This window comes from Leptonychotes weddellii, chromosome 6 (genome assembly GCF_054177405.1).
Source record: "Leptonychotes weddellii isolate Sample4059 chromosome 6, ASM5417740v2, whole genome shotgun sequence".
Lineage (NCBI taxonomy): Eukaryota > Metazoa > Chordata > Mammalia > Carnivora > Phocidae > Leptonychotes > Leptonychotes weddellii.
This window is the reverse complement of record NC_138374.1, coordinates 4,613,773-4,632,445: the sequence shown is the minus strand read 5'-3', so window position 1 is coordinate 4,632,445 and position 18,673 is coordinate 4,613,773. Positions and strand designations below refer to the sequence as shown.

Sequence of the window (18,673 nt, the reverse complement as noted above, 5' to 3'; positions counted from 1 at the left end):
TCCATAGGGAAGCTTCCGCTTTGCCAAATTTACATCTTCTCAGGGCTCACATGAAGTGAGGGGTGGTGACTGGTGGTGGTTGCTGTCCTTCTTGTTTCAATGCGCTCATGGTGGAAATTTCCATAGTAGAAGCAGAAATAACTGGTACACTCTGAGCACCGTGCAACTTTCTCACAGCCAGCCCCGGATGCCTGGGACGCCTTGTTATCCAGTCCCGTGGAAGGACAGCTGGGCCATAGCAGGTGGATTCAATAACCTACGTGTGCGCGGGGGTCACTGCGGGGGAATCCAGACCCAGCTCCAGCCGACAGAACAGCCCGTTCTCTGCCAAGCACACAGCACGGCCAACCCTTCAAGATGCCTGCAGGACAAGAGAATTTAAACCAGAAATCTGTCTTAAAAGAGCTGGCATATCCTGTGAGGTTTTTAGAGTAGAACCATTGATTCTGAGCATTTTTCCAGGCCAGGGCCGGGTGGCTCTGCACTGGGCCTTCTTTTGTCACGTGAATGTTAACAGTCTAAGCTAAAGCCACGTCGATACATGCATTAACCACAGAGGGCCTTGACCGCCAAAGAAAACATTTGCTTCCCACATAGCCCTGTGCTTTCAGAGGCTTCAAAGCCAAGGAAAATGTAACACGGCCAGCTGGTGTCTCCCCTTCCAGAGCCGCAGGGCTTCTAAATTGAGCTCTGGGTCTTCTCTTCCTCATAACCGTGGCAATAAGAGGCTCCAGATTTTCCCTTTGAAATTTTCTCATGGATTCCCCAAGGGAAAAAAAAAAAACCTCCTAAGTGTTTTAGAAGTTGTCTTTGCAGGACTCTGGCAGGATGGCCTCAGCTCCTGTGCAGCCTGAGGGGCCCTCTCCCGGGGACCTAGGCTCAGTGTGTGGCCGTGACAGGCCACCAGGGAGAAGTGTTCTCCGTGTCTAAGACCAGCACTTGTGGCCCGGGAGGCCGTGTGGCTAAGATGCGTGGCAGGTTCAACAATACGATACAACAAGACGTGCTTGTATTCGTCATGCCTCTGTCTCTACCTTAAACACTTTTTATTTGCTGCTTTATTTCTAAATACCAAAATCTACATAAGACATACTTGAGGTCATCCTACCCAAATGCTTAAGTTTTCCCAGTACCTAGAAAGGTTTTAATTTGCTTAAAATGGTGCTAGTGAAAAGGGCCTGAGTGCCTGCTCTGTGCTCAGGGTCTTGGTGCTCGGGATACAGAGGTGAGAAGTTCACGGTCTCAGGCAGGTAGGTGTGCGACAGTAACAGCGATCGCCTGAGGTATCAGTGCTCACCGGGCGCCTTGGCAGACTGCAGATGGACGTTCGGGAGTGAACGTGGGGAGCCCCAAGGCCTCTGGTGGGAGGGGCTTCCAGGGTGGGTGGGGAAGGAGCAGGGAGGTTACCAGGTTGGTTGACTGAGCCACAGTCAACAGACCACCAGTCCCCAAAGGGGACATCAAGTCCCAGAGGACATGGCCTGCTCCTCGAGCAGAGAGATGCTCTGGATTGTTGAAGCGTGAGTGAGTGGCTAGACCCTGAGGGCTTGGCATGGGCAGAGCGGGAGGCCCAGTGATCTGGGAATTGACCCCATGGGTCTCAGCAAAGGGCTGGGTGCTGACGCAGAGCACAGTGGAGGATAATTCACTTGATTGTCTTTTTCTAGATAGAAAGCCTTCAGGCTCTGAAAGCAGAGCCATGCCACACCCATTGCGGAGCCTCTGGCTGCCTCCCTTTGGGCCAGTCTACTGCTCTAGGGTTCCTGAAGCCAACCAAATGCATCTGCTTGAGGGCTTCACTGAGGAATCCCCCTCCCCCCACACCCTTCACACCCCTGCCTACCCTTCTCTTCCTCTCTGCCAAGCCTGCAGCAACACCTGTCTGCCTGGCTGGACAGCACGGTGGCCCCAGACAATGAGAAAATCCCAGTGTCAGAAGATCTGCCTGTTCATTCCCTCTTGTGATGCTCCCTGTCCTCCTGATGACCTGGGTTGGGGAGATAATTAGGATATTCATCCCAGAGACTTTGCCCAACATGCATGGGAGTAACATAAAATAATGGGCCATACCGTGCAGAGAACTGATTATGTCAAACCCAAATTGAGTATAAGATTTTCCAATGAACCACAAAATAAATAACCACCAGGAATCAAAGTCTATAATAAGAAAATATATCTGACTCAGCCTTCAGACATCCTTGGTGCTAGGACTCCCAGCAAAGGACAGAGGTGTCGCTGGCGTTTGAAAACTGACCATCACTTCTCCCCGCCCCATCCCCCCACCCCCACCCCCAGCCTTTGACATTACGGGGACTTAGGAAATATGAGTCAGATATAAAAAAGTTGGCTTTTCATTAGCAGCCAGCTTGACCATGTTAGTATGCAGGACATGTGTGTCCTAGTTGGGACAATGTGACCCATGACTGCAAACAGGCTTCTGTGTTCAGGACCAGACTTAGTCCTGGAAGAGAAAGGGGGTTTCAGGCACTGGGCGTCCAGCATATCCAAGCATAAAAGGCTCACTTAAAATTTTCAGCCCGAGAATCAAGTTTAAGTGCCAACCCCAGGTTAGTGCGTTTGAACCTATGTGCAGAGACCACCCTCCATGCAGACCCTCTCCTCAGTTGGTCTCCTTGCTATTTCTCATCTTTATTTACTTATTTATATGTATTTTTTCGTGTAGAATTCACACCTTCTGAGAGGACAGGTTTCACAACCAGGTCGAAATTCCACATAAACAGAGATCTCCATCTTTCCGAGTGCAGGGTTCTGAGGTGTTTGTGCATTAAGTCAAACTAAAGACATTGCTTTTAGGGAAACTGAAAGAAATAAAGCTGCCACAAGCCCTGCTTTGCAGTGTGGGATGATCCGAAGCTGGGATTGTGGACCCCAGATTATAACAAGAAGTAGTTTAGAAAAAGTAGAGCTCATGTTTATGCACATTGTTTAAGAGACTCCAATTATTCAGAGTAAGTTCAGTCTAAACCCAGAATTAGCAGGGGTCCCAGGGAGACAGATTTAGCAAACGGTGACCCACGGCAAGTCGCTGTTGGCAAAGGTAAGTGTCCCGTGTGCCTGAGCGACTCTGTGCCCCGTCCAACGTGGTAAACCTCGGGCAGCGCAGGACACCATGGCACATCCAAGCCCTGTGTGTAATAAACTTTATTCCCGGGGTCACAGATGGGGTCCCACCTCCTCTCACCTCCCCCAGGGACTTGCCATTAAACCAAACGTGTCTCACTTCACCCATCAAGTCCCTCCAGTGACCTCTGCATCTGTCTGCATCCCTCAGCCTCCACCCACTCCCCACAAGGTCTCCCTCTTTCCTCTGTTCCCAGAACCCCATGGAGATTTTCCTCCTCCTTTTTGGCCTCTCTGTTCCCTTGTCAGGCTCATAATCCTCCATCAGACCTTTCAGTGGGGGCGCTCCTCACGCCTTGGTCTTGGGTCTTCTCGTTCCATCCTCCCTCCTTCAGATGGCGTGTTTCAGCTCTGCATCTCAACCCTTCCTTGGGTCACGATGGCAGTTTAATGGGTGTTTGTATTTGTTCCCTACAATCATCTGCCCTCACAGTTAACACACCCTGGGTGTCTAAAAACTACAGTTCAGGGGGCCAGGAATCCAAATCAAAGTGTGGGCAGAGGTGGTTCCTTCTGCAGGCTCAAAGGGAGAACTGTTCTGTGCCTCCCTCGGCTGGTGGTTGTCCCCAGGCCTTGGCGCTCCTGATTTCTGGCTGCATCCTTCCACGCTCTTCCTTGTGGCCTCATGGGGCCTTCTTTCCCATGTCTCCAAATCTTCCTCCCCTTGTAAGGACACCAGTCCTTGGACTCAACTCCCCTCCAACCTCTGCAATCCAGTATTATGACATCATCTTAACCTGGTGACACCTGCAAAGACCCTATTTCCAGATAGGGTCACCTTCACGGGTCCCGGGGCTTAGGACTTGAACATGTTATTGTGGAGGACACAATTCAACCCACAAGAGTCATGCCCAACATACTTTTTTTTTTTTTTAATGTTTTATTTATTTATTCATGAGAGAGAGAGAGAGAGAGAGAGGCAGAGGCAGAGGGAGAAGCAGGCTCCCCGTCTAGCAGGAAGCCCGATGCGGGACTCGATCCCAGGACCCCAGGATCATGACCTGAGCCGAAGGCAGACGCTTAACCATCTGAGCCACCCAGGCGCCCCACTTTTTTTTTTTTTTTCAGTGAAATAGAATATAAGAAAGCATCAGAATTTACTGAAGGTAGTGAGGTTAAGTGTTATTTCATAAAACAGTTGTACACAGATATTTATATGTGTGCTGGTTAGTAAAGTAAAATGTATTTCTTATTTCAAAAGCATTTTGAAACTTAAACTTTAAAAAGCTGCCTCTGTGGCCTTTGTTCACACTGCATCCCCCTTGGTCTCTTAAGAGGAAGGAGCAGGCTCTCTGTCCTCCTGCCACACGTCCTCTTTTGGTCCATATCCTTACCTACCCACTCCCTGCCTCGGGACCTTTGCACCTGCTGGTCCATCTGCCTGGAATGCTCTTCCTTCCCTTCTGCCTGGATTACGTCTTTCCTTCTTCAAATCTGAGGGTAAATTATTGTCCCAGAGAATTGCCATGGCCAGCCTAGGCCCACTGTTCAACGCTCACTCCTCTGTTTTTCCTAAAGGGCCATGATCACAGCCTTCATAGAACTGTTGTATGTACATATGTGTGTTGATCTAGTGTGATTATTTGTTTAATGTCCATCTCTGCTACCATGCTAATAGCCCCCCAAGGTCTGTGGACTTTGTTCTCCATGTTATATTAATATTTCCATATTAGCTCTGAGCCTGGCCTCTAGTGAGTATTCAGTAATTAACGAATCAGTGAGTAATGTTCCCTGAATGAATCAATGTAAATGACCATCGTAACCATGGGTTGCTGCGATGAGGCCTAGTGTGAGCTTTAAAGGAAGCACCTAGCCTGGCTCGAGTGCTCACTAGGACATACAAGGACATCATCTCTCTCATTTTCAAAAACTCCTGGGAGATGAACATCATACATCATTATCCCAGTACTACATATGAGGAGACTGAGGGTCAGAGTGGCCAGGTGACTTGCCCAGAGTGCTTAGATTTGGGCTCAGGTCAAGCCTTATCCCCAAGCCTGGGTTATCTCTGGTGGACATGGGTTTTCTGCTTCTTGGGTGAAGATTCACGAAACCAGGTGCTGAGATAGGCCCTGGAGACCAGATTCATGCTATTTTAGCTCAGAGTTACAGACCTGGATGTGGGATCCTATATTCACTTGGGCTATGGGAAGCTTGCCTCCTTGAGGCCCCCTTGGCCCCTATTTTGCAGGTGCTCTCTGACTTGTGTGTGGGCACGGTGGGCGGGGTGTGATGGGAAACGCCAGGTGACTCCAGCTCCCTGCTGCTATAGCTTTGTGGGGTCAGGCACGGCGGTTCACCACCGGGACTCTCTGCATCCTCAGTGGAGAGAGGGCCACGACAGCTTCTCTCTGCTCACCCGGTGGTCTTGGTGCCAGAGTCAGATGAGACCAGTGCCCTTTGAGAGATGTGACACGGCGCTTTGCCGTCGGGGAGATCCGGACTTGCCAGGCCCTGAGGCGTGTGCCTTGGGGCAGGGCATGGGCCTTGGGGTCTGAAGACTTGGGTTCTCTTTCTTCTCTCCTTGCCTGTGACTTGGCCGAGTCCTTTGGCTTCTCCCTCTAGGACCGGTTCCGTTCCCTCAAGTGTAAGTTGTGAGAGTTGAACTTAGCTCTGCTCTGTAAGGCTGCCACCAGCCCTGGGAGCCTGTGACCAGGTAACGAGCATGAGCCCCGACACTCTCCATCACTGCCGCCCTCTCCTCCCCAGCAAGAAGGTATGAACAGTTCGGGAATCCCTCTTGAGTTCTGGTGATAGCTGTAACCTTATTGGGGGATTACGCTGAGACATGTATAGATTGAGCAGAGCTGCTGTCTTATTAAAACTAAAGGTCAGTCTCGCTGCCAGAGAGTCAGTCTTGCCCCTCACCTTCTAGCTCCTTGCTCCCCTTGTTGTTACCTTTGTTCTGGCCCTAAGCACCTTTGTCTTATTTGGGTATGAAAATGGCATTTTTAGCCCCTTGCTACAACAGGCCTGACTCTAGTGAGGGATGTGCTCTCGGATCTTTGCTGATACCCCTGTCCTCAAAATACTGTGAAGGCATGTCATTTTCCATATCTGGGACAGGATAGCGTAACTAGAAAACGCGAATCCGACACCCATGAGCATCTCACCCTCTGTCAGCACCGTAAGGAAAGGGGACGTCCAGGGAGAGGCAGGAGTGGTGGAGGCTCCCTGTCCACGTGGGCCTCCTGGCGTCCAGGTGTCAACCCCAGCTCTGGAGAAATGGCAAATCACTGCCGGTCAGCAGACATTGGGTCACTCCGGCATGACTGAAACCGCCTAGCATTGTAGCCATTTTTCTTTTGTGAGAGATTCTTCCAGGATGAGAAGGAATGGCTTGGCTATTGAAAGAGTATTTAAAACTTGAGTTAGTCAGTCAGTGGCAGGCCAACGGCTGTGACCAGTTCGCCCCAGCTCCGTGGGGGGGCTCTGGCCGGCTCTGTGTGCCGAGATCTGAACACGTACTGGCAGGCCCTGGGGGGTCCTGCCTGTGATACAGAGCTCCCTGGCTCACCAGACACCCACTCTGCTGAGAGACGACTCATCCACCTGCGCAGCGAGCACCGGCACTAGGTGTGAGCGTGGCTGTGTGCTCCGTGGTGCTTTTCCCCGGTGGATGCCGGGAGGAGGCCTGCCGTATCCTCTCCCCGTCCGGGCTGCTGGAGACCCTCTGTCATTTGTGCGGGAGCAAAATGGGAATTGGGAAACTGGATCAACAAGCCCAGGAAGGGTGCACAACTAAAGAGGGCTTTGATGATACATACGGACCGTGGGCGATGTGGGGTGCCACTTAGACATCGGAGGGTGCTCTCCTCTCACCCACGGGCTTGGTCCAGTAGCTTTGTTGACAGTGGACAGGCCTCTCCTCACTGTGGCACTGGTGGTGGGTGCATTCCCTGGCCGAGACCCCCCCTCTCTCACTCACCCACTTGACCCACATCGGCACTCACCTGGTTGTCAGGCTGGGCTGGAAGGTAACTCGTTTACCCCCGAGGACAAGCTTGTCCTCACAGGAAGGGGCGGACGCTCCCAGGTCAGTTTCTCTGTCTGTACACGGGGCCGTGGGTCCATGCAGGTGCAGCGGCCCCGGGGTGACCTCTGCGACAGGGTTGCCAGGCCGGTTTCCCTGGTGGAGAGCATGTTGGTCTGCAGCCCTCTCCTGCCAAAAGTGACAGACGGGTGCTTAGGGCCCTAGGGACTTTTATAAGGTGGCAGCCAGCTATGGTTGTTGGTTTACCAGGAGGCTCTTTGCCTTGAAAGCCACAACCAGATCATCTGTAAACAGCTTCCCTTTCCACATCAGCTGACGTGAGGACGAACAGAGCAGCTTGATGACCCAGCTGCTAAACTGTAATCCTGTATGATAATTGTGCAAATTATTATTTTTAATATAATCAGTTTTTTCCTTAGGCAATAAAGGAAAAAGTTAAATTGCTCACAAACTAATAAACGTTTATCTTCTGAAGCATCAAATTCTGTTTACTCATGAAACACACACCTCCTCTGCTGACCCTGTGGGAGGAAAATTTACATTATTTTCCCTGATAAACAAAAACAGGGGAATGTTTGTTGACATCCTTTGGTGCAGAGCTCTTCCTTTCATTGAAGATACTAAAGAAGTATGGGAGATATTTGAAAGAGGCCTTCCCAGCTCTGATTGTCCACTCCAGGGCTTAATTTTAACATGTGAAAGCTGCTTTTGTGAGCAGGGTTGGAGGATGTCATTTCGTGTCTGCAGAGCTGGATGCTAAGAGCATGCTCTGAAAACGAGCTCCCCCTCAGGCCAGGGAGCCAGGTCCTCCTTCTCTTGCCATTAGAGACTGAAGAAGGAAAATACTGCCCTTACTTTCTACCACCTCGCTCATGTTCCCACGGGGTGGGGGGGGTGGGTGGGAAGAGTGTTACATAATCTGGGGTGATGGGGTGATGGGTAGGTGAGGCTCCCTCTGCTGGATTCTTCCTCCTTCAGTTCTCTTTGGTGGCAAGAGAAGCTTTGATACTCTCTTTGTTTGTCTCCGTGCTGGGAGACTTTCATTGCACTTAAAAATAATAATCTAAGTCTGATTTCCAAATGCTCAAAAGAGTGACTCAGCATTTCCCCTGTCCTCGGTTCTCAGGTATGGAGATATGAGGAGGCAGATTGGCTTCGAAATCAGAGACATGTGGTACAACCTTGGTGAGTAGCTGGGATTTCCGGGGAATCGTGGTGACCGTCACTGGCCCTGGCTGTCAGTGGTGCCGGGGCGTCTTGAAAACCTGAATTGCTTCTCTTCCTCAGAGAGCGATTGCTACCTTTGCAATAGTCGTTTTCTGTAAGTAAGAGGTAGGAAGAAAATCCGATCGGTGGGGCAAATAGAAGAATCAGTAGAGTGCCCCCTTATGTCAGGTGAACACAGCTCTGCCTTGAAATTTCTTTGCTTCCGGGCATCACTAACATTCCTCCAGTTTCTCAGGCATCAGACCAGGTAGTTCATCCCACTGTCACAAGGCTCACTGCTTATTGTCTTCAGCTTAACACATTCTACCCTCAAAGGGGGTTTTTTTGCCTACTCAAAACTGGGCCCTGTATCTAGGTACACTGCCAATTGGGTGGTGTAGTAGAACATGCTTACACGCTGAAAACACACTAGGGGCTTCATGTGTTAAGATGAGAAATTCGCATAGGTGTTTGCCGCTGCAAACGTCCCTCTTACTGCTGCTTTTGCTGCATCTCAAACATTTTGGTAGTTATTTTGTTTTCATTTTCTTTTGACTCAATATATTTTCTGATTTCCCATTTGATGTCTTTGACCCATTGACTGTTGAGGAGCAGGCTTTATAATTTCCTCTATTTGTGAATTTCCCTGTTTTCCTTCTGTTTTTGATTTCTGATTTCATTCCATTGTCGTTGGAAAAGATACTTGGTATGATTTCAGTCTCCTTAAATTGGTTAAGAATTGTTTCATGACCTAAGATGTGACATATCTGAGGGACACTCCATGTGCCCTTGAGAAAAACGTTATTCTGTTGCTGCTGAGTGGAATGTTCTATGTATCTGTTAGGTCCATTTGGTCTATAATATTGCCTTGATCAGTAAATATAAACAACCTAACTTTACACCACAGGAACTAGAAAAAGCACAAAGCCTTAAGCCAGACGAGGGAAGAAAATAATAAAGATTAGAACAGAAATAAATGAAATCGAGAATGAAAAGACAGTAGAAAAATTCAACACAACTAGAGTTGGTTTTTTGAAAAGATAAACAAAATTGACCAGCCTTTAGCTAGATTAACTAGGAACAGAGGAGACATAGGTAAATAAAATCAGAAATGTAAGCAGAGCCTTTACAACTGATAGCACAGAAATAAAAAGGCTCAAAAGAGGCTATTATGAATAATTATATGTCAACCAACCTTGAAGAAATGGGCAAATTCCTAGAAACATGCAGCCTACCAGGACTGGATTATGAAGATATAGAAAATCTGAACAGACAGATGGTAAGCAATTAGCAATCTAAAACTTCCCAACAAAGAATAGCCCAGGACCAGATAGCTTCAATGATGAATTCTACCCAACATTTAAAGAATTAATGCCAGTCCTTCTCAGACTCTTCCAAAACATTGAAGAGAAGGGAACACTTCCAAACTCATTTTATGAGGCAAGCTTTACCATGATACCAAAGCCAGATAAAGCACTACAAGAAAAGAAAACTATAGGCCACTGTCTCTGATGAACATAGATGTAAAAATCTGCAAGAAAATACTAGCAAACTAAATTCAGCAGCGCATCAATTGGATCATACCCCATGGTCAAGTGGGATTTATCCCTGGGATACAAGGATGGTTCCACATACAGAAGTTAACAAAGGTGATACACTGCATTAACAGATTGAAGTATAAAAGTCATATGATTATATCAATAGATACAGAAAAAGCATTTGATGAAATTTAATACCCTTTCATGTTAGAAACTCAACAAATTAGGTATAGAAATAATGTACCTTAACGTAATAAAGGCCACATATGACAAACCCACAGCTAAGATGTTCAGGAGTGAAGAACTGAAAGCTTTTCCTGTAAGATCTGGAACACAAGGGGCCCCACTCTCTCACTCCTATTCAGCATAGTACTGGAAGTCTCAGCCATAGCAATTAGGCAAGAAAAAGCAATAAAAGCCAACAAGACCACAAAGGAAGAAGTGAAATTATGTTTGCAGAAGGCATGATCTTTTATATAGAAAACTCTAAAGACTTCATCAAAAATGCTGTTAGAAATAATAGATTAAGACAACTTGCAGGATACAAAATGAACGTGGAAAAACCAGTTGCATTTCTATACACTAACAACTATCTGAAAAGGAAATTAAGAAAATAATCCCGTTTACAATAGCATCAAAATGAATAAAATACTTAAAAGTAAACTTAAAACAAGGAGGTGAAAGACCTGAATAGTGAAAGGTACAAAGAGTCTATGACAGAAATGAAGGAAGAAACAAATATATATAAAGGCATCTCATCTTTGTAGATTAGAAGACTTGATAGTGTTAAAATGTCCGTATTACCCCAAGCAGTCTGTAGGTTCAGTGCTATCTCCATCAAAATTCCAATGGCATTTTTCACAGACATTGAAAAAATGATTCTAAAATTCGCATGGAACCACAAAAGACCCTAAGTCACCAAAGCAGTCCTGACAAAGAACAAAAGTGGAGGCATCATACTTCCTGACTTCAAAACAGATTACAAAGCTACAGGAGTCAAAACACTCTAGTACTGACATAAAGGCAGACATAGAGATCAATGGAACAGGAGAGCGCAGAAGTAAACCTGCACATATATAGCCAACTGATCTTAGACAAGAGAGCCAAGACCACGCAATGGGGAAAGGATCACCACTTTAATAAATGTTGTGAAAACCGGATACCCACATGCAAAAGAATGAAACTGGACCCTTGTCTAACATCATACCCCAAAACCAACTCAACTAAAGACTTAAACATAAGACCCCCAAACTGCAAAACTCTAAAAGAAACCGTAGCATTTGAAAAGCTTCTTGATGTTGGTCTTGGCAATGATTTCTTGGAAATTACAGCAAAAGCACAGGCAACAAGAGCAAACATAGACAAGTAGGACTCCATCAAACTAAAAAGCGCCTGCACAGTAAAGGAAACAACAAAATAAAAGACACCCCGTGGAATGGGAGAAGACATCTGTAAACCATATATCTGCTAAAAGGTTAATTTACAAAATGTGTAAGGAAATCCTACAAGTCAATAGCAAAAAACCCCACCAATTAAAAGATGGGCAAAGGACTTGCATTGACATTTCTCCCAGGAAGAGAAGAGTTTATGAAAAGATATGCAACATCACTGACCATCAGGGAAGTGCAAATCAAAACCACAGTGAGATGTCCCCTCACACCTGTTAGGATGGCTATTACGACAAAAGTAAAAGATAAGTGTCAGCCAGGTGTACAGAAGTTTGAACACCTGCACGGGGTCGATGGGAATGTGGGAAACGGCATGGAGGTTTCTCAAAAAGTCAAAAATAGAACTCCCATATGATCCAGCCATCTCCCTTCTGGGTGTCCATCCAAAGGAATTGAAATCAGGATCTTGATGAGGTATTTGTACACCCAGTTCATGGCAGCATTATTCATATAGCCAAGAAATGGAAACAACCTAAATGCCCATTGATGGATGGATGGATAAAGAAAATGTGGTATATGTATATTCAATGGAATATTATTCAGCTTTATTTTTTTAGGAAAAAGGAAATCTTGCCAAATGCAGAAACATTCCACTTACATGAAGTTTCTAAAGAGTCATACTCTTAGAAGCCGAGAGTAGAACGGTGGTTGCCAGGGGTAGGGGTGAATGGGGCGGGGAGGAGGGAATGGGGAGGTATTGGTCAAAGGGTACAAACTTTCAGTTATGCAAGGTGGGTAAGTCTAGAGATCTGCTGTAGAACAGAACACCCAAAGTTAACAATACTGTGTCCTACATTTAAAAATTTGTTAAGAGGGTAGATCTCATCTTAAGTGTTCTTACGACAATAAACAATAAAGAGGAAAAAGAATATAATTAATAAAAAAAATTTCTTTAAAGATTTTTTTATTTACTTATTTGAGAGAGAGAGAGTGAACGAGAGCATGAGCAGGGGGGAGGGTCAGAGAGAGGGACAAACAGGCTCCCTGCTCAGGGGGCAGGGATGCAGGACTCGATCCCAGGACCCCAGGATCATGACCTGAGCCGAAGGCAGGTACTCAACCAACTGAGCCACCCAGGTGCCCCAGTAAAATTTTATTAATTAAAATAACATGGAATTCTCTATTAAAATGTTAGTCACTATGCCATGTAATTCGGTTAGGTAAGCTCCTTAAAGGAATAAAGAACTGATAATTGGGCATCCTGTTACCATCTTGAATGGGTCCTCGATGAACCCGCCTCTCTCCTAGCACCTGGTCTCCACTGTCAGCTTGCTTTGTGCCGAGACGTCCAGGCACCTTTCTTCAGCCTCATGGAGGGTCCTGTGCAAGACTTCTGTGGCATTTCCTCCCTGAGCCTCCAGGGCCCTGTTTGTTTTGCTTAGCTTGGCCCACAAAGCCTGGAGTGGCTACAGAGGGCCTCCCCTCTCCCCTCTCCCCAGTGACTCTGTTCTCCTCTCCAAGGAGGCAGGTATCTTTCCACTTCTCCTTCTAGTTACCCCACAGCACCTGGGTTAAATTTGTTTCCCCATGACTGGAGCAACTAAGTTGCACCCCTCCCTGCTCGGTTCTTGAATAGATTCTTGCTGTCTGTGTTGTGGCTAGAGACCGTGGCTAGAAAGACACCCTGGCCTATCTATATTCCTTGGGAAGAATGAAACAGGGTGATAAAAACAGAACATGGTTTTTCCTGAAGGTGGGGAACTGGACTCCATCACCCTCCCAAGGACCCTCCAAGCGGGCAGGGGTGGGGGCTTGGGGACCTCGCCTGCAGTCCGCCTTTGTGGTCAGCAAGTTCAAGGCCGCCTGTTTTCAGCCCGAGCCAGATTTCCTCACAGGGGGGTTGCTGGCTCATCCTCCTTGAGTTCCCGGATGTCAGCAAACATGTAAAGGCAGGCCCTATCACTTCTCTAGGGAAAGTTAGAATTTCTAAATGTCCTTTGTCCATCTGTTTATATGAAGGATGGAGTCTTTTTCAAATGGGTGTTACATGAAAAATAAATGCAGAAGGCCTTGGGAGAAAATACTATAAGATATTCTATGGATAATACTAATAACATAGAAATTAAGAAGTATGATTTAAGGAGAGGCACCAGCTGGGTTCTCAGGAGTCAGAATCCAGCACAGAAGCTCCCAGGTGGTGATGACGAGCTGGTTGGAATGGCTCCGTCTGCTCACGTTCTCCACGGACAAGTAACCTGAACCCTGCATGCTGTTCGGTTCTCAGGCACTTGAGGACCCCTTAAGGAAACTCTTTGCTGGGTCATTGGAAGCGACTTTCCTGTAGCAGCTTAATTGCCCAGAATCTGAGTTATGGCTCCAGGCTGTCAAAGGGCTTCATGAATCTCCAACACTGAGCCTTCCTGGTGCCACCCTGGGTCATTGGTCTTCCTGCTGCACCCCCCCCCCGGGTGGGGGGAGGGGAAAGGAGGAGCCCTGGCTCCAGTGAAGAGACTTGAATCCTACTGGAATTTTCTTCCTACCTTGCCTCTGCCTGGCTGTGTGGCCTCCCCCATGACCCAGTCTTTCTGGGCTTCCATCCTCTCTTACAAGAGAGGTTGGACTAAAGTTTTCAAGAGCCTCCCAATCCTGACACTCCATAATTCTTTATATATGTATGATGATCTCTGTAATGAAATGCCAAGTCTTCTAGAACAGGGAGGAGGGCCATTCATGATTCATTTTAATTGATCATGCTCTGACAAATGCATTTGTCATTTGCCCTGGTAGGCCAGACACTGCCGAACTCATGCCAGGAAGGGACCAAATACATCCCCATTAGAGAGCACAGAACAAGGCAGAGAGGGACATTCAGAGAGTGGCATGGAGAGAATTGCTCTCTGCTGGCTGAGAGGGAGTCTGGGGCTCTCCTAGCTGCCAGCATCCACCAGGCAGGTGCTGTGGGCTCCACCTGCCCCCCCCACCCCCCGCATGAGAGTCCCCAGGCCATCTCTCACCTGCTGGCCCTTCCCAAGAGAGTGGCAACACCTTCTTGTAAGTTTTTCGTTTCATTTCTCAAGTACACACTGTGAGTTGTGTGTTTCCCCCCAAAGGAGAATTTTAGGTATGATTTCAAATGACAGTGCTTCATTCTGAAATGGCTTGATATTTTGTGCATCATTTAGGCTAACTAGAGGCATCCACCCTGGCAGATATTCAGACTGATGATTAACATACTAAAATGCTGTTTTCTTGGGTGCCTGGGGGTGCTCAGTTGGTTGAGCGTCTGCCTTCTGCTCAGGTCACGATCCAGTCCCACATCTGGTTCCCAGGTCAGTGGGGAGTCTGCTTCTCCTTTTGCCCCTCCCCTGCTCCTGCACGCTCTTCTCTCTCACACAAAAATAAATTAAAAAATCTTTTAAAAAAAGGAAAATAAATAAAATGCTTTTTCCTTGCTTGATAAATAGTGTTGCCCCAACTCAGCCCACCCGGGCCCCTTAGTGCTCCGCCAGGACCCTCCCCTCCTCTGTGAGGGTCCCTGAAGGGTCACTGCCTGGCATGGACGAAGGCTCCAGAACTGAGCTCAAGCCACGACTGGCCTGACTGATGGACACGCCTGCCTTTCTGGCTTTTCTTTCTTTCTATAAAAATTATGTTCGTGGTTACCTCTGTAGTGCCTGAGACTGACCACCATTTGCAACTGGCCCCGTCTCCATGATTGTCGTGAAGGAAGGTACGAAGGGCCCAGGGTAATGTGAGCTGCTTTGTGATGCTCACTTCCAGGCTCTGGGAAAGGCTAGACCTTCTGAGGATGCACCCTTAGGTGTAAATCAGATCTTTAAAGCTGTTTTGGAGCAGTTGGTTCCCTCAACATTATCGGTCATTATGCTCCAAATAGGCTGAGTCAAGCGGGAGATCTTTGATTTGCAAGGTAAAGGATGCAGTTAGGAGAGCAAATGTCCCATTGTTTCCTGGCAGTTGCTGATTTGAATAGGGTGATGAATGCATAAGATCTGTGCTTTGCAGCTTTGCAGCCAAGAATGTGGACTCTGGCCTGAGAGAGAGCCAAGAGGTCAAGCGTAAACCATGACCTTGGTCCATGAAGGGTAGGAATCTGGTAACAGCAAGAAATAACCACCAACCAGCATGATTGGGTTCCTTGCTTGTAAAATAATTACATTAGTTTTTGAAAATTAAAAACATATAATAAAAGCATCGGCTGCCCAAAGGATCTGCCCCGAGCAGCCCCTCAAAACAGCTAAGAATGGCTCCATGGGGTCACCTCAGGCCACCTGGCTCTTTTTTCTGCTGCGAATCTCAGGTGTTGGAGCCTGCCCCAAGTGTCACTGTCAAGGCCCCCACTCTTGAGAGCACGTCTCAGTTCCCCAAAATGTACACAACCTATTTTCTACACAGCTTTTTTTTTTTTTTTTTTTTAATGGGCTCAGGTTTGGGAACATACTGGCAGGTTGATCTAGCCAGCTCTGTCCACAAAATAAAAATGGAAGTCAGGTAAATCTTACAGTTAGTCACCTATCACTCGATCGGGACTTTATCCTGTCAAAGGTCACAAATAACAAGCAAAACCAACAAATCACTGAAGTAGTAAAGGTTTATTGTGCACACACCAAGAAGACAATTAGCAGGCCTAGAGCACTCAAACCAATGCATGGAAGGAGGCTCAGAGGTGTATCCTTACAAAGCAGCTTCTGTCGTGAGAAAGCGGTGACTGTTTATTGGTTATAATATCAGTGATTGGTTATAATTTTAGAATTCTCTTAAATGAGGGGGAGTTGGTTAGTGGTTACCTCATATCAACCTTTGGAAAATGTTTTTCTTTTTGTTTTTTGCTTACAATTTCCAGAGGCAGAAGCAAGAAGTGCCTCCGGTCAGGTTAGCCTTGCAAAATAAGCTAAATGAAGCTTTGCTTGTAGGACTAACCTGTTTTGTCTGCCCAGAGAATTTTCAATGCTGGTCTCCATTTGTTTTTGATTTTAACAAGCTGAATGCTTCACGAGACTATTTCTCCCCTGAGTTTTTCCAATCATATGTGTGATTGAGATGAATGTCTCAGATCTCCCCTCCAAGCAGAGCTTCAGAGCAAGGATTCAGGGTCTGTTCTGCTCGATCTAATGCAAGTGCAAATACGGCGTTGCCCCGTGGGACAGAGCAGCATGTTTTCCCCTCCCAAACCTGTCACGTTTTGAGTCCGAAAGGAGAAATCAAAAGCACACTCTCTCCCAAAAAAGGAGGGGGAGGGGGAATGTGCTTCTTTCCCAAGCTCTTCAGTTATTTATCAAAGCGCGACCCCAGAGCACCTGCTCTCACCTCGGCCTGCGCCGCCTCCACGTCAGTTTTGTTTATTACACAAGGCATGCCAGCCGGCCGGGCACGGCGGGGACGGTCCCGCCAGAGCCAGCGTGCTCTCAGCAAGATCTTCATTGGCCTGGTTTGGGCCAGGGTAGTTTTTATCCAGGGGGTCCCTTCGTGGATGATTTTGGGGACTGGACAAATTATGTGCGTTCATTAAAAGCCCCATAGAAGACCTCAGTGTGCCTGGATGATGGACATTTTTGCTCGGTCTACCTGTGTGTACATGGAGATTTTCCTGGGTAAGACTGCGCTTAATGTCCTGGATTTTTGGACCCTCTTGATTGCGGAGATCATCCAAACACCCAGGGAGAGGCTACTGATGGGTGAGAACTTGCCTCCCCTGAGAGAACACAGCCCACTGTCCGGAGGGGATGGGTTGGCTCCATGTTTTGTAACTCAGAAGAAAGACTCTTGGTGGGTTTTAAAAAACTGGGGAGTTGTAACTAGGAGATTGGCAAGGTGACCGGAGGTAAAGGATTCTTATTGTGATCTGATAATTAGCTTGTTCTTCCTTTGTCTCAAAAGGGGAAAGAAAAGTGTATCTTCTGCAAGAGTCACCTTGATCCTCATTGATTCCAAACCTGAGTTCATCATTAAATTTGAGCAAGATATGCTCCAGGGGAAATCCATAATGCAAATGCCAAAAAAAAAAGGGAAAGAAGGAAAAACAAGAAAGTAAAGACGATTCCTGGAGAACACCCAGGCCTTGCTCACCTTGAGGACCATTTGTTTGCAGAGGTTAAATCCCCAGGGTTATCACTATAGGTAGAGCTCAGCACTGGCCCCTGGCCAGGTTCCTGTACTAATGGGAAGGAAGGTCAATAATCAAAGATTAGAAAACCATCATTCTTATAACCTGTTTATACCTTATAATCCAATCCTTGCACCTACAACCACTTGCTCCTGCCTTAAATGTTCCTCCCAGCTTGGAACAGTAAAAGCTGTCAGTGACAGACCGAGCACTCTGTGACACTCAAATTGTGTTGATGAACCATTTGGTGTCACTATCATCTGTCTTCTGAAACATTGGCTCTGACATTTTTTAGGCATAATACAAGGAAAGTGTCATCTGAGAGACTGAATATAATAGCATTTTTAAGAGAATGCTTTGCCACAGTTACATGCCTATCAGAGACATTAAGCATTTGGGGAAGTGATGAGAATCCCGTTTTTTATAGCCTTAGTCAAAGTATTACATATTTAGTAAAAGTTGAAAACAAGATTTTCATTATATTCAGATTCCTTACTGAAGGTTACATTTTGCATATGTGTCCACTTAATATAAATTTTAGAAATCTATTAATTTAGGTTTATTAGGAGGGTTATGTACTTTGTTAAGTGTGGTTATTTATAATAGCCAAATTTGTTTTATGGCTCTCTTTACAGAAATCCTTATTAGCTGAGTAATAAAAAAAAAAACCGTAAATTCTTTAGAGGATCCATTCTCTTTTCTGATTGTAAAGAAATATGAGTAAGATCGATTAACTCTGGATAAATTGCTAGTGTTAATAACAAAATGTCACAAATGAGATACCAGGTATTTTGTCTCCAGCTCTGCTGTAGATCCCCGCTCATGTCCTTGATTTATATGATATAATTGTCTGTTTGTGAAATAATAACAGATAGGACATGACTACAGGTCTTATATTGGATGGATACTTTAATAGCTGCTCTTACAACATTTAGAATGTCCACTTCTTTTTTTTTTTATTTTATTTTTAAGAGTTTATGTATTTATTTGAGAGAGAGAAAGAGACAGAGAGCAGGGGAGGAGCAGAGGAAGAAGGACAAGCAGACTCCATGCTGAGCGCAGAGGCTGACGTGGGGCTCGATCCCAGGACCCTGAGATCACGACCTGAGCTAAAATCAAGAGTCAGATACTTAACAGACTGAGCCACTAGGCGCCCCTACAGTCCACTTCTTATGCTAAAGGCTGGACACATTCAAAATGCCTGTGGATGAGAAATGGATGCATGTCCCCAATATCCTAGCATTCAAAGTCACATTGATCTGTGTTGTTCAGGTTGGGTCCATTG

General features: G+C 46.5%; 1 protein-coding gene across 1 annotated transcript in view; it reads left to right on the top strand.

Annotated features, from left to right (window-relative positions):
- Nucleotides 1-18,673, top strand: part of DOCK1 (dedicator of cytokinesis 1) — a 414,563-nt gene that overhangs the window by 323,458 nt on the left and 72,432 nt on the right. Inside the window, exon 20 of the mRNA XM_081823034.1 lies at nt 8,262-8,320. Coding sequence (XP_081679160.1) covers nt 8,262-8,320 — 59 coding nt within the window. The remainder of the gene's footprint in view (nt 1-8,261; nt 8,321-18,673) is intronic.